At 35.4% G+C, this 13,710-nt stretch overlaps 1 protein-coding gene across 2 annotated transcripts in view; it reads left to right on the top strand.

The window, feature by feature from the left end:
* The window catches only part of LOC104586559 (P-loop containing nucleoside triphosphate hydrolases superfamily protein), a 45,199-nt gene extending 34,426 nt beyond the window's left edge, over nucleotides 1-10,773 (top strand). For both annotated transcript variants that reach the window (XM_088901953.1, XM_088901952.1), the window contains 4 exons: nucleotides 8,314-8,523; nucleotides 9,090-9,359; nucleotides 9,458-9,661; nucleotides 10,240-10,773. In XM_088901953.1, coding sequence (XP_088758079.1) covers nucleotides 8,314-8,523; nucleotides 9,090-9,359; nucleotides 9,458-9,661; nucleotides 10,240-10,404 — 849 coding nt within the window. In that variant the 3' untranslated portion in view covers nucleotides 10,405-10,773. The remainder of the gene's footprint in view (nucleotides 1-8,313; nucleotides 8,524-9,089; nucleotides 9,360-9,457; nucleotides 9,662-10,239) is intronic.
* The last annotated feature ends 2,937 nt before the right edge of the window (nucleotides 10,774-13,710 follow it).

The following is a 13,710-nucleotide window of genomic DNA, read 5'->3' as shown; positions in this document are numbered from 1 at the left end:
ACTAGGTAAAAGAAAATCAGGATCCATGACCATGAGAGTTTGGCTAAAGTTTTTTGTTGTTATAATTGTTACCATTAGAAGAAAAGCACATGCAATACAATGACCTACAATTATAATTTAATTTCTACTATTAATATTTACTCATATTTTCCTGTTTTCATGTCTTTAAAGCTTGGTAAAAATGAGGAAAAGAGAAAAAAATGAATCTTCAAGAATTTCTCTTACAATGAAATATTTAAAACAATTTGATTTGATACTGTTGTAGATATTACTCTTATCATTCTTTGTTTCCCACACCTGACATTTCTATAGATAATGTAAATCTAATGCTGTTCAATCTAAAGGTTTTTGTAGTATACTCATTCCTTTTCCAAACTATCTATTCTAGGCATAGTTGTCAAGGCGACAAGGCGTCCTTTGAGGCTCGCCTTGCCTAATCGTTAACCAGTTTTGTACTATGTATTATAAAATACTTTTTTATTGTTTATTTTTTGACATTATAATTATAAAATAGGCACAATTAAACTAAAATATTCATTTCATGTGTTTATATACTAATTTCTTTTCATTATTTTCTTATTTGTTAGGGTTAATCATATAAACATTGCTAAATGCTGTATTGAATCCCCAAAGACTTTAAAAACCTGAACCAATAAGTAAGGAAGAACTTAAAATTTTGTCTAATCAACACATTTTCTACTATTACGCCCGCCTAGGCGACAAGGCATCCCCCTGTCGCCTAGCCTCGCCTTGGCACCTTGAAAACGATTCTGATAAGCCCAACATCAATATTTTATTATTTTGACATGAGGTGGGACATTAAAGTGCTTGAATAAATGCAGGAGAGGGGGAATAGATTCTTTATATGGTTGTTCTTGTTTAAGCCCAAGTGGTGTTGTGTGTTCCATGAGCATACATGCTATACTTTTGGTTTTGTGGGTATCAAATCCTTTTATGTTCTAATATTTTGATATTTAATGAGGGAACTAATGCATTGACTAGTGTGTCATAGAACCGAATGGTAAGTCTAGTGACTCCAGTCAAACTTCCATGTTGCTTGGTTGCTGTCTTAGGTGTGGACTTACCTCCGTTTCTTTCATTTCTAATTAAATTAGTGGAATAAATAAAATATGATTTTTGTTGTTTTTCTGCTATTGACAAAAATGGAGGGAACACTTAAGGTCAGGTTTTATAAGGCATTACTACAAGTCTACAACCACAGGTGATATCCAGCATACACTTTTTGTTTTGAAAACAATAAGGAAAAGTTTTGCCCAAATAGAAGAAGGTACAGAATTAAGTGGTAAGGGACCAGCCAAAAGAGGGATACTGACAACCTCAACCCAACCTTTCCCACCCACCCTATATGCCAAATACTCTAAGATAAGACAAAAATCCACTTTAAAAGCCCGATCATAATACCTCATTGTTCACTTTGGAATTCTCCTTTTTCCAAACACCCTAAGATAAGATAAAATCTACTTCAAGTACCCTATTATAATACCTCAATGTTATCTTCGGAATTCTCCTTTTTCCACATCAAAATCAACAACATCCGTGAGTTTTCTCCATAACCAATACCTCTCTACCAGAAACATATCCATACCCTATTGTGAATTTAAAGCATCAAATAACATCAAAATTCTTTTACACCCGGGAATAAAGAAACCCAAATTCCTAAGTTATAGTGTGCTACAGTTTTTGTTCAAATGATCATCTAGATTCTTAAAACTTCTTCTTTCTTTTAGCTTCAAGAACAGCTTTCTTGCAAAATCTTCACCTTCCATAAAGAATAATGACAAACTTTTACAAACTTAAACCTCTTTATCGGTTATCCTACTTATGCCCCCTTTTTTCCTGTCTGAACATATACATCAATTAAAAGATCACCATCAGCATCTTAAGCATCATTGTTTTCAAGGCGCCAAGGTGAGGCTAGGTGATGGGGGGGTGCCTTGTTGCCTAATCGCCTAGGTGATGGATTTTTTTTTTAAGTAAAAAATGTATATCCTAGGGTAGTTCCCTAGGTTCAATAACTATATTTCCTTGATAATTACCCATAGTTTTCATAAGAAAAGTATAAACTTTATGTTAAAATTATAGAAAATCATCATATTCATGAGAAGAAAAAGAAGAATGAAACGAAAATTCCAAAAATATAGGAGCTGAACCCCTATTTTTGTTATAGAAGATGTGGAAGAAGAAAATGTGTTGATTAGACAAAATTTTAAGTTCTTCCTTGTTGGTTCAGGTTTTGTAGTCTTTGAAGTGTCAATACAGAATTTAGCAATGTCTTTATTGATTAAACCCTAACAAATAAGAAAATAAAAGAAATTAGTATATAAACACACAAAATGAAGACTTTAGTTTATAATTTTAATCTCCAAGGGTGCCTTGTCGCTTAGGCATCGCCTCCAAATGTGGACATATTTTTTATCACCATACCCATATCTAAATCTTCCCAGTTCTCACAAAATGGTCAAATTCTATAGCTGGTTATGCCTACATTATCCATGCCTGACTTTTACTATTCTACAAATCACCCTATTATAATTCAGTTGCATGTCAAATTTACAAGAGTTTGGTCTTATTAGGTAGATCACTTGATAACCTATCTAATGACACCAGAATCATGTAATGTGGAAAAGCTTTACCCCTTAAAATGTAGGTTGATGGAAAAGTAATCTGATTGCATATTCACCTTATAAAAAAACTTTATTGTATGGCTAAAAAAACCAATTGATCCAAAAGTTTTGAAATTGCCATTTATAGATATACCAAAGTAAAGCTTGCCATGTCAGCAGTCCTCTCCTTGCTCCGTTACCCAAACCGAGCAATTCTAGAGGGGGTGCAAGATTCTCTCTAGAAGCACTAGGAGTTGCCACCTAACATGGCTTATCTCCTTTTTTCCTCTCCTTTTTATTAGAAAACTAACTATCCTCCACTTTCTCCTAAATCATCTCTACCTCTCCCTAATTCCTGTTTATCTCCTAAATTATCTCTAATTCCTGTTTATCCTCCCCCCCACTTTTCATCTATATCTATCTAAAGAAAAGTTTCTGTAGAGATGCAGATCAATAACTTTTGTTGTTAGTTATTTATTGTGGACCCCACTGCTGCTGTTAGTTAGTTTTATATTTGTTGTTAGGTTGTTGTTAAGATGCTGTTAGTAAAGTTAGTTTATTAGTTATTTTATTATTTGCCTATGTAAGCAGTAGGGACTTAAATGTAATTATCATCTTTTAATGTTATTATAAAGAATAGATGAGTGGGGCGGCAGATATAGCCAATCACTCTTTCTCTCATCTTTCTCACCTCTCTTCTTTCTTCCTATTTCTTCTTCTTCTCTCTTTGCCAGTTTTCTTTCTTTTAAATCTGCATCTAGAATTGGACTGATCACAGTCCAGAATTGTCTACTTGGTATCAGAGCAAGATCTAGGGCTTCTCATGTGAGTCTAATCCAGCCGACCACATGAGAATTTCCTAAGGCTGGAAGTTTAGAAAGATCATTCCTTTTGGCTGATTCTTGGAGGTTACCCGAAGTTTTTAGCAGCTGTCCAAGGGTTGGAGAGTGTTCTTGGTGATCAGGAAGAATCAGAGAAGGTTAAAGGGATCAAGATTGAAGGTGGCGATCAGAATTTTTTGGGTAAGTTTTCATCTCTTCTTGAGACCGACAACAGTTAGAGATAAGTTGGACTTTTCTAGAAGGGGGCAACTGAGCTTCCTTTATTTTCTCAGTTTTTTCTAGGGTTTATTCTTAACCCTACGACCAATTTTGATTGTGAGCCTTATTTGGAGGGTGCGGCTGAAAAACGGTTTGTTTCTATGGATGTGACCTTCTTTGAGGATGTTCCTTACTATCACAGAGTTTCTTCTCAGGGGGAGAGTAGTGAGATGGGTTGAGAGTGTTTCATAGAAGGTGGAGACAGGTTTATTTTGGTCCTCAATAGTCTAAGCCAGCTCCATTTTCCTCTGCGGCTCTAGATCCAAGTATCATAGCCCCTCACATCCTACTTCAGATGAGATGTCTCCTACTACTGAGCCTTCACCTCTTTTGGATGATCTTGATCTTCCAATTGCTATCTGGAAAGGGAAATACCGTTGCACTTCATTTACAACACATTGTATTTCTCAATATCTGACTTATGATCATTTGTCCCCATCCTATTTGCCACTCCTATTCCTAGGACGGTGCAAGAAGCCTTGTCAATACCAGAATGGAAGGTTGCCATGAAGGTAGAAATTGATGCTCTTCTCAAAAATAATACATGGGAATTGGTTGATCAGCCGAAAGGGAAGAAACCGGTTGGGTGTAGATGGGTGTTTACGGTGAAACGTAATGCTGATGGCTCTATTGAGAGGTATAAGGCCAGATTAGTTGCAAAAGGGTTTACACAGACTTATGGTATAGACTACTTGGAGACCTTTGCACCGGTAGTCAAGATGAACACTATCAGAGTGTTATTGTCCATTGCAGCAAATTTCTCTTGGCCATTGTTCCAAATGGATGTTAAAATTGCCTTTCTCAATGGTGATCTGCAAGAGGAGATTTACATGGAGTTGCCTCTCAGATTCTACAGTATCGAAGCAGGGAAGAAGATCTGTCGGTTGAATAAAGCCTTATATGGATTGAAATAGTCACCAAGCCCAATCAGATCACACCCTTTTCATTAAGAAGTCAGGCTCCTGCTTGACTTGCTGTATATGTGAATGATATTGTGGTGACAGGTAGTGATACCCATGAGATTGAATCCCTTAAACTACTTCACAAAGAATTTAAAGTCAAAGACTTGGGAGAATTACGTTATTTCTTGAGTATTGTAGTAGCTTGGTCCAAACATGGAATTTTTGTCTTTCAAAGGAAGTATGTTCTTGACCTTCTAGAGGAAACTGGAAAGCTAGGAGTTAAACCAGCTGACATACCAATTGAACAGAACCACAAGGTTAGAGCTGAAGGTGGAAAGCCTCTTGAAGACAAGGCTATGTTTCAGAGGTTGGTAGTGAAACTATTTATCTGTGCCTCACCCGACTAGACATTTCTTATGCAGTCAGTTTAGTTAGCCAGTACATGCATTCCCCCACAACCACTCACCTTCATAGTTGTCAAGGCGACGCCTAGGCGGGCGCCTAGGCGATGCCTAGGCGACTAGGTGGTTTTCAAACTTTGCCTCGTCCAGACGCCATGCAAAGTTTGTATCAGGCGCACGCCTAGGCAACTAGGCGGGCACTTAACTCCATGGCGCACGCCTTGACTAGATGTAAGACACATTAATACATCTTTTAATACATTAATCCTTTAATATTTTATATTGTTTTTTACTTTTCTTTTGCTGCAAATAGTTTTTATTGGTTAGTTTTTGTTATTACAATAGAACCTATCACACATTATCACTCTTTTTATTAGAAGAGTGCTGTCTTTTTAGGGTTTTATTTTCATGGCAGAACTAAATAGAAGAGGGAGAGCTGTCCGGTCAGGTATGTTTCAAACACAGTCCAACTCTAACTGTTGCTGCAATGCTGCATAATCAACAAGAAGTCTAAACAATATTGAATATGCCAGGTAGTTAAATGAATCATCTTCTTCTTAGTTTTCAGTCCGCCTATTCTTCCTCCTACCCTCTTCGTTTTCAGCCTTTTTTTCTTCCTTTCTGCTGGTTCTTCCTTTTTTTTTTGTCTTTTCCATACGTTCTTTGCATGGTATTTTTTTGGAATTAAACAAGGGCTCCGTCCCCTTCGTTTCTTCTTCATTTTTCTGCAAAATTTTCACCCTTTTACCTACACTTTTGTCCTCCTCGGTGGTAACCTAGAACAGGGGTTCCGCCCCCTTTTCTTCTTCATTTCTTAGAGTTTCTTCATCATTTTTTCCTCTTCACTGGTGATCTGAAACAGGGGCTCTGCCCCCTTCTTTTCATTTTCTTAGTGTTTCCCTAGTTTTTCTTGGTCTAAAACAGTAGTGGAGCCTCTTGTTCTTTTTCTTTTTTTTTTTGGTCTAAAACAAGGTTCTGCCTTCCTGTTTTCTCCTCAAGTTCTTTTTCTTTTCTTGGTCAAGGGGCTATGCCCTCTTACTATTTTTTGATTTCATCGCCTAGGCGAGGCCTAGGTGCCTGACTTGGTGCCTAGGCGCCCCTTGGTCGCCTAGCCTCGCCTTGGCGCCTTGAAAACCATGCTCACCTTCTTGCAGTTGAGAGGATCCTTGCTTACCTGAAGAGATGCCCAGGTAGGGGCATACTCTCCAAAAATAATGGTCACATGAAGATAGGAGTATACACTGATGTTGATTGGACAGGGTGTATTGATGACAGGAGGTCTACTTCTGTGTATTGTGCCTTTGTAGGGGGCAACCTTGTTTCTTGGAGTAAGAAACAAAGTGTTGTAGCTCGTTCCAGTGCTGAAGCAGAATACAGATCTATGGCACATGGTATGGCTGAAGTATTATGGTTGAAGTCCTTTTTTCAGGAACTGCGAATTACTTATGAGAAACCCTTGATGCTATTTTGTGATAATCAGGCTGCTATTAACATTGCTCATAATTCAGTACAGCATGATAGAACTAAACATATTGAGGTGGATCCATATATTGCCTCCGATATGCAGCTTGCTGATCTCTTCACCAATGCAGTCACAAAAGCTAATTTGGAAACAGATTTACGCAAGTTGGGAATGATAAACATCTATTCCCATCTTGAGGGGGAGTGTAGAGATGCAGAGCAATAAGTTTTGTTAGTTATTTATTGTGATCCCCACTGCTGCTGTTAGTTAGTTTTATATTTGTTGTTAGGCTGTTGTTAGGATGCTGTTAGCAAAGTTGGTTTATTAGTTATTTTGTTATTTGCCTATTAAGCTGTAGGGACTTAAATGCAATCATCATCTTTTAATGTTATTATAAATATATGAATGGGGCAGCAGATATAGCCAATCACTCTTACTCCCATCTTTCTCTCCTCTCTTCTTTCTTCCTCTTTCTTCTTCTTCTCTCTTCGCCAGTTTTCTTTCTTTTAAATCTGCATCAAGAATTGGACTGATCACAGTCAAAAAATTGTCTACTGTTTCAATTAAAAAAATTAACAATTATTTAAATATTATAATGAAATTATGTTAATAACCTTAAAATATTTATTAAAAACACAAAAAATAATTATAATAGGTTTAATAATATTCATATTATTAATATTTTTATATTTTTATGAAATTCATTGTTAAATTATGTAATAACAATATAAATTATGATTTTATGGATTATTCAACTTAATAACTAAATAGTATTTTAAAAACATAAATAAAGAATACTTAAATAGCAAAATATTACAAATGTAGGGGAACCATAATCAGCCAAGTCATTTGACAAGGCTGTATGTGGTTTGTTCTTCCTACATAGTATATTAGTATTCCAGATACCACTTTGTAGGGACTGCAATCAGCTCTTCTGACAAGGCTGTAGGCAGTTTATTCTTCCTACATAAACTTTATTTTGGACTGCAATCAGCCATTTCATTGACAAGGCTGTAGGCAATTTAATCTACCTACATATTATTCCATCTGTACATTATTTTTTATTTTTTTTGTAAAGGAGCAGACTTTTTTCGTCTTTGTAGAGGAGAAGGCGGAAATTTTTTTGTCCTATGGTGGAGAAGAGTAATAATGGTGCAAGAGAATCAGCACATTTTGGAGAGAAGTCCTCACCAACATATTATTCCATTTATGATTTAGAACTTGTTTCATGATCTGCACTGGTTCCTCTTCCCCCTGGTCTCTCCTTCAGTCCTTCCTACTTTTTTGCCCTCTCTTCCTCTCTTTTGAGTCTTTTTTTTTTTTCTTTTCCTTCTTTCTTTTCCACACCGCTCTGGGGTGTTACGTAACCAAGCACACTTCTATTAGAACACACGTGGCCTTCTACTTGAAGAAGGGTCACACCTGAATGCTGGTTAAAATGTGGTCTTTTATATACTTAAATAGAGACACTTATGTGGGTAAGTTGTTACAACAATTGGCTTCTAATATTGTATCCATTAAGGTGTCCTGATTATGCTTTAAAAACCAGGTCTGTTGAAATAAGCCCATTGTTTAAACAGAGGTTTCTTGATCCTTGTTTTTGCTGGTCGACCTGCTTTACTTGGTTGATGTGTCATAGAAGACAACCTGGTGTGTCCTTAGTCCTTACTAAACAGCCTCATCCTCAAAGAGGAATATGATCGTTAGAATTTAATTATCATGACCATTTTATGGTTCTATTTCTCAAAGCCATGTTAAAATTCTGTTAGCACTATGTGACCTTTGTTTGCTAAATGGTTAAGTGGAGTGCATTTGGTTTGCCAGGCAGCTTTTAGGATCACAGCAACTGCAGTTGTACTAGAGTTCAACCATGCAGCACAGATAGTGAAAAAGATTAAGCTGGTTGGTTACCCATGTAAGATCTTTAAGAAGACAGCATTTATCAAGGACATGTTTACATCAGATCTAGAAATTGCTAGGTTTGAAGGTGCAGCAGTTCGTACTGTAAGTGGGATCCGTGGACAAGTTAAGAAGGTAAAAGTGCTAAAAATCTGGCAACAACACATTTTCTTTTGCCCTGTCATTCTTTTAGGCTGCATTATCCAAGATATATGCTTCTTACTAAGTATAGATTTATATAATTCATCTGCATCCATATCAGGGGCCATTGCTTGGTGCAATGGTAAAATCTTGGGCAAAAAAGTGTGAAAATGCATGTTCAAGTCTGAGAGCAGACACTTTGTGCCAAAAATAATGCCAAAGGTTAGGTCTGTATCCAGTCCACTCCTCCTAAGATTCCAGATAGCTGGGACCAACATTGGTTGATGATGGGCTGATGGCATGTTTTACATGCATCTATATCTATATTATAGTTATTTTGTTGCAATACTCTATTAAATTGAGCAGAATTGCTGTATTTTCTGTGTGCATTTTGAGAAGTTTCTTTAACCACATAGGTGCAAATACATGATATAGATGTGGTAAGGACTTCTTGTGCCAAGAAAATGCAGGCCTTTTCTATTATTCATCTGGAAGTCCTTCGTCTTTTTGTTATTGTTACTACTAATAAAATGATATTCAATCTTATGATTATTGAGCAGGCTGCAAAAGATGAGCTTGGTAACAAACCCAAAAAGAAAGGAGGGCAGCCTAGAGAAGGGATTGCCAGATGCACGTTTGAAGACCGGATTCTTATGAGTGATATTGTTTTCTTGCGTGCATGGACTCAAGTAGAAGTTTCGCGTTTCTTCAATCCATTGACTACTGCCCTGCAGCCTCGTGACAAGACCTGGCAAGGCATGAAAACAGTTGCTGAGCTGAGAAGAGAACACAATCTTCCTATTCCTGTCAACAAGGACTCGCTCTACAAGGTTGGTAATTTTAGACCTGAAGATGTATTTGTTCCTGAGTATTTTTTTCCCTTTTCTCTGCAGTTTCACAATTTTCTTTTGTTTCCCTTGATTGACAGCCAATTGAAAGGAAGCCAAGGAAGTTCAATCCGTTGGTAATTCCAAAATCTCTGCGAGCATCTCTGCCTTTTGCTTCAAAGCCCAAGGACATACCTAGTCGAAAGCGTCCATCACTTGAAAGCCGAAGGGCTGTGGTAATGGAGCCTCATGAGTGCAAAGTACATGCTCTTGTCCAACACCTTCAGTTGATCAGAAATGAGAAGGTAATGTATCTCTGGAACTTATCTGGGAGCAACACCCAAACTGCATTTCTATAGGCTGTTGTTCTGTAACACAGATCCAAATTACTCAGTCTAGGTCATCATTGGATTAGAGTGTCAATTCACTGTGAGACTTGAGCTTTATTTATTTCTAGCCTTTCCAGGTTTTCTTTTTGACAGTTGCTTAGATCGCCTTTTACATTTTTAATTAGTGAATGTGTTGGTTATAATGTCATTACCCAATGTTGTTCGTGGCTATCATCATCTAAGCCTTGTTCCAACTATATGGGAGCAGTTACACGAGTCTTGTTTTGTCATTTTCAGTGCCATATCCATTGTTAAAATTAAAACATTTCTTGTATTATTTCCACCCAAGTCCTATGGGTGTTGACTTAAACCTTGCGCTGGTGATGTTGTCAAGGAAGATTTTACCATCGGACCACACATTTCAGATGGAAAAACCTGGCGAACCATCACTGTTCTTATCTCTTGTCAATATATTGATTCGTTTTGATAACAAAAATCTAATTAATTGGGCTTCTGATTCTGACTCTACTCCGATGGTGTGTGGCCTTTGGCAGATGAAAAAGAGAAAACTCAAGGAACAGGAGAGGAGGAAGGCACATGAAGCCGAGAAGGCCCAGAATGAGCAGCTGTCCAAGAAGAGGCAAAGAGAAGAGCGACGAGAGAGGTATCGGGAAGAAGCGAAGCTGAAGAAGAGAACCCGAAGAAGTCTGGAAGAATAATGCTGCTGCACATTCCGCTGATTAAGAAACACTGTTCTTTTGGGTTCAAGCCTTTGCATCTTTGCCCCTTCCCGGCCACAGGCAAATCAGGTGGTTGGTGTCATGCCCAACTCCACAATTCTCGCTGTTGTGCAGGGCCTACTCTCTGTAATCACAATCCATGCATGCTCGGGTTTGAGTTCTGATTCAAGCAGAAACGATACTTGGTTGCATTCCAACGGGAGATATATATCATGATTTATTTCATGGAGGATTAACTACTAACAAAGACTAATTTTATGCTACGAACCAACATGTTATATACAAACGTTGCCCGCCAGGATGATGATGTATTCATATATACATTGAAAAGTTTTGGTTTGATGTATTCATGATTCTAATCGTCAATATATAACTAGCATACTAGCACTGTAGCCAGGTGTTCGGCCAAGGGTTCAACTCAGTTCAGCGATACTCGCTGATGGGAATTGGTTCAGGTGTCAAGGCTTTAAACATGTTCATCTGTGGGAAGCAAGGTTCGATCAATGTGTCGAGTCGATGCTCTTGATATGAAGAGTTGTGTATCAGGAGTTTCGACCAGTAGGGCCCGTGCGATGTATGGGCTGTGTGTTAATATGGAATTCTATTATTTAACTTAAAATTAATTTTTGTTAATGTAATTACTTTATGTTTTTAAATTATTAATTAATCTTAAAGGTAATCAATGTTTAAATTTTATAAATGTAGATTTTACCAAAAAGAGAACCTTATTATCTTATAAAATTCAAATTAATAAAGTTATTTTTTAATGTTTTTGTACCATTCTATGCCTTTTTATGTTTCTGCGTCTGCTTTAACGAATTGAGGATATGATGTTGAACTTCCAAAAAGAAAGTTACAGCACCAATGGATAATCATGTGATTTAAATATCAATATGATACGAGGCATATCGATTCAAACCATGCGATATGAACCAATACGTGCGAGCTTGTTTATTAAAAATTAAAGACAATCGGGTGACTTGAACCTGAGTCTCCCTAAATTGTACATGTAACTCAAATAAATATCATATTTATGTTCAACAATTTTAATTAAAAATTGTAAAGAACAATATTCAAAATTGATATTTTATAAGCCAATGGAATAAATAATCTATTAAATCTACATTAAAATCAAAAGATAATTTTAATCTCTAGAAATTTATGCAAATAAAATATTAATAATAAAATAATTATTTTAATACTTAAAATTAATATATATATATATATATATTAAATTATTAATTAATTAATATTTTAATTTACATTACATTAAATAACAACATATTAAATATTTACAAAAATAAAAAATGTTTAGAGAATATTTGAGAGTATAATACTAAATAGAATCTTTCAACTTTACTAGTCAACATTTATACCAAAAAATGATTTTTAATTTTAGAAAAAACTATAGAAACAAAACTGTCAATAGTGTAATAATTATATTAGTGATTAAAAATTTGCATATTATATCTTAGAAATTTTAACAGATCTGATATATTTTAAATTGAAATTATATTTTTTTATAAATTATTAATTGATATTTTAGTTTACATTTGAGAATTTAATATTTAGTTGACTTTTTTGTTAATGTGAAAAATAAAAAATAGTAAAATAGAAATTATTTTATACAATAATTAAAATATAATATGTGCACATGTTATGTGTCTTGGGCTCTTGATTTATGCATTATCAATAAAATTGTGTGATATTTATGCATCTTGATGTATTAATTGTAATATATTTTATCATATATACCATTAAAATGTACATTTCCTTTGGATTTATACATTATTTGTGACTATTTGATTTTTAATTTAGTTTTATTATTATATTTATAGAATTTATATGTTTTTCTCCAACATATTTAAGCGTTTCCGTTTTTTTCATCCGTATCCATGCATTTTCAAAGCATATTCATATTCATATCTATATTCAAGTTGTCTAATACGATACTCAATACCGATACTTTGATCATTGCATGTGATTAGACCTTTTATTCTAAAAATATATCCTTAATTTTTTATTGTGAAGGCTTTTATGATTCTTTTCCAATTGAAATAATTGATTTAAGTTAGTTATTTTAATAATTGATATCTCAAATCTTTCAAATTTTCTAAGGCTCTGTTTAGCTCATAGTTGGAATTGGAATGGTCTAATCCCCCACTTATTTGGACCAATGTTTTCAAGTCGATGTTGAATCATTCCCCCATTTGGTAAAAAATGTTTGACTTGATAAAAAATCATCTAACTCAGGTAGTTCAACCATTGACTCATTCAACTTGGTCATGGGCTCACGAGTTACACATTCAATGTATGTGCAAACTTTTGGAGGCTATAAGTTTGCACTCTGATGTTTGATTGCAATTTTTAACATAAAAAAAAAATTGCAATGTATGAACAATTTTGGGCTTTAGATTGCAATTTTAGCTTTTTTTTTTACAAATAAAAAATTAAAAACTGAATAAAAAATATAAATTAAAAATAAAATAAAATTTATAATACATACATACATACATACATTGGTCTGCAACTGGATGGTTGACCTGGATGGCCGAACCATTGACCTACGACTTGGAGGCAAAAGCGGTTCGGTCTTAGACCTCTGGGTCAGTTTTTAAAACGTTAGCTTGGATTAGACATGAAATGGTATAGAAATTGAGTGGAATGGAATTCTCATTCGCAAGGGAGGAGGAGTAAATGGTCATTCCCTCATGGGAAATGCCATTTTACTAGGAATGGGAATTGGAGTTCATTTTCACCCAATTTTTAAATGAAGTGGGGATTGAATTTTCGGCCCTCCGATTAGGCCAAAGATCAAAGTTTAGGTTCTTTAATTTTTCGAGCTGGGCTCGGGCCCAATCTGTACAAGACTCTAAGTATGCCCACAAGCATTCGAAATCTGAATGAATCGCTGAAACATTACAATCCCTCCTAACATGTCAATCGTGAAAACTTTTGACATGCTCTCCTCGACCAAAAAAGCATATTACATATATCAATATTTTAAACCATGCAGCATAAAAAATGTGGTATTCTATGCTCTCCTCGAGCTAATAGAGCTGAATAAATGGTTTTATAACTCCACTTCACCAACTCTTGCACTCTTAACCGAGGAACTCATAGTTGGCATCCCTTAAGTCTGACTCATAAAATAAGTAATAGATCTGCGGCATGTCGAGTCGTGGATATTGGATTAAAAAAAAAAAAAAGCCGTCTTTGATACTCTCTTTTACTCATAACTCAATTTGACTTTCACTTTGATATTTCTGAGTTATTTAAGGTGAA

The sequence above is a fragment of the Nelumbo nucifera genome, chromosome 3 (genome assembly GCF_055504915.1).
Source record: "Nelumbo nucifera cultivar China Antique chromosome 3, China Antique-T2T, whole genome shotgun sequence".
NCBI classification, from domain to species: Eukaryota; Viridiplantae; Streptophyta; class Magnoliopsida; order Proteales; family Nelumbonaceae; genus Nelumbo; species Nelumbo nucifera.
This window is presented reverse-complemented; position numbering and strand designations above follow the sequence as displayed.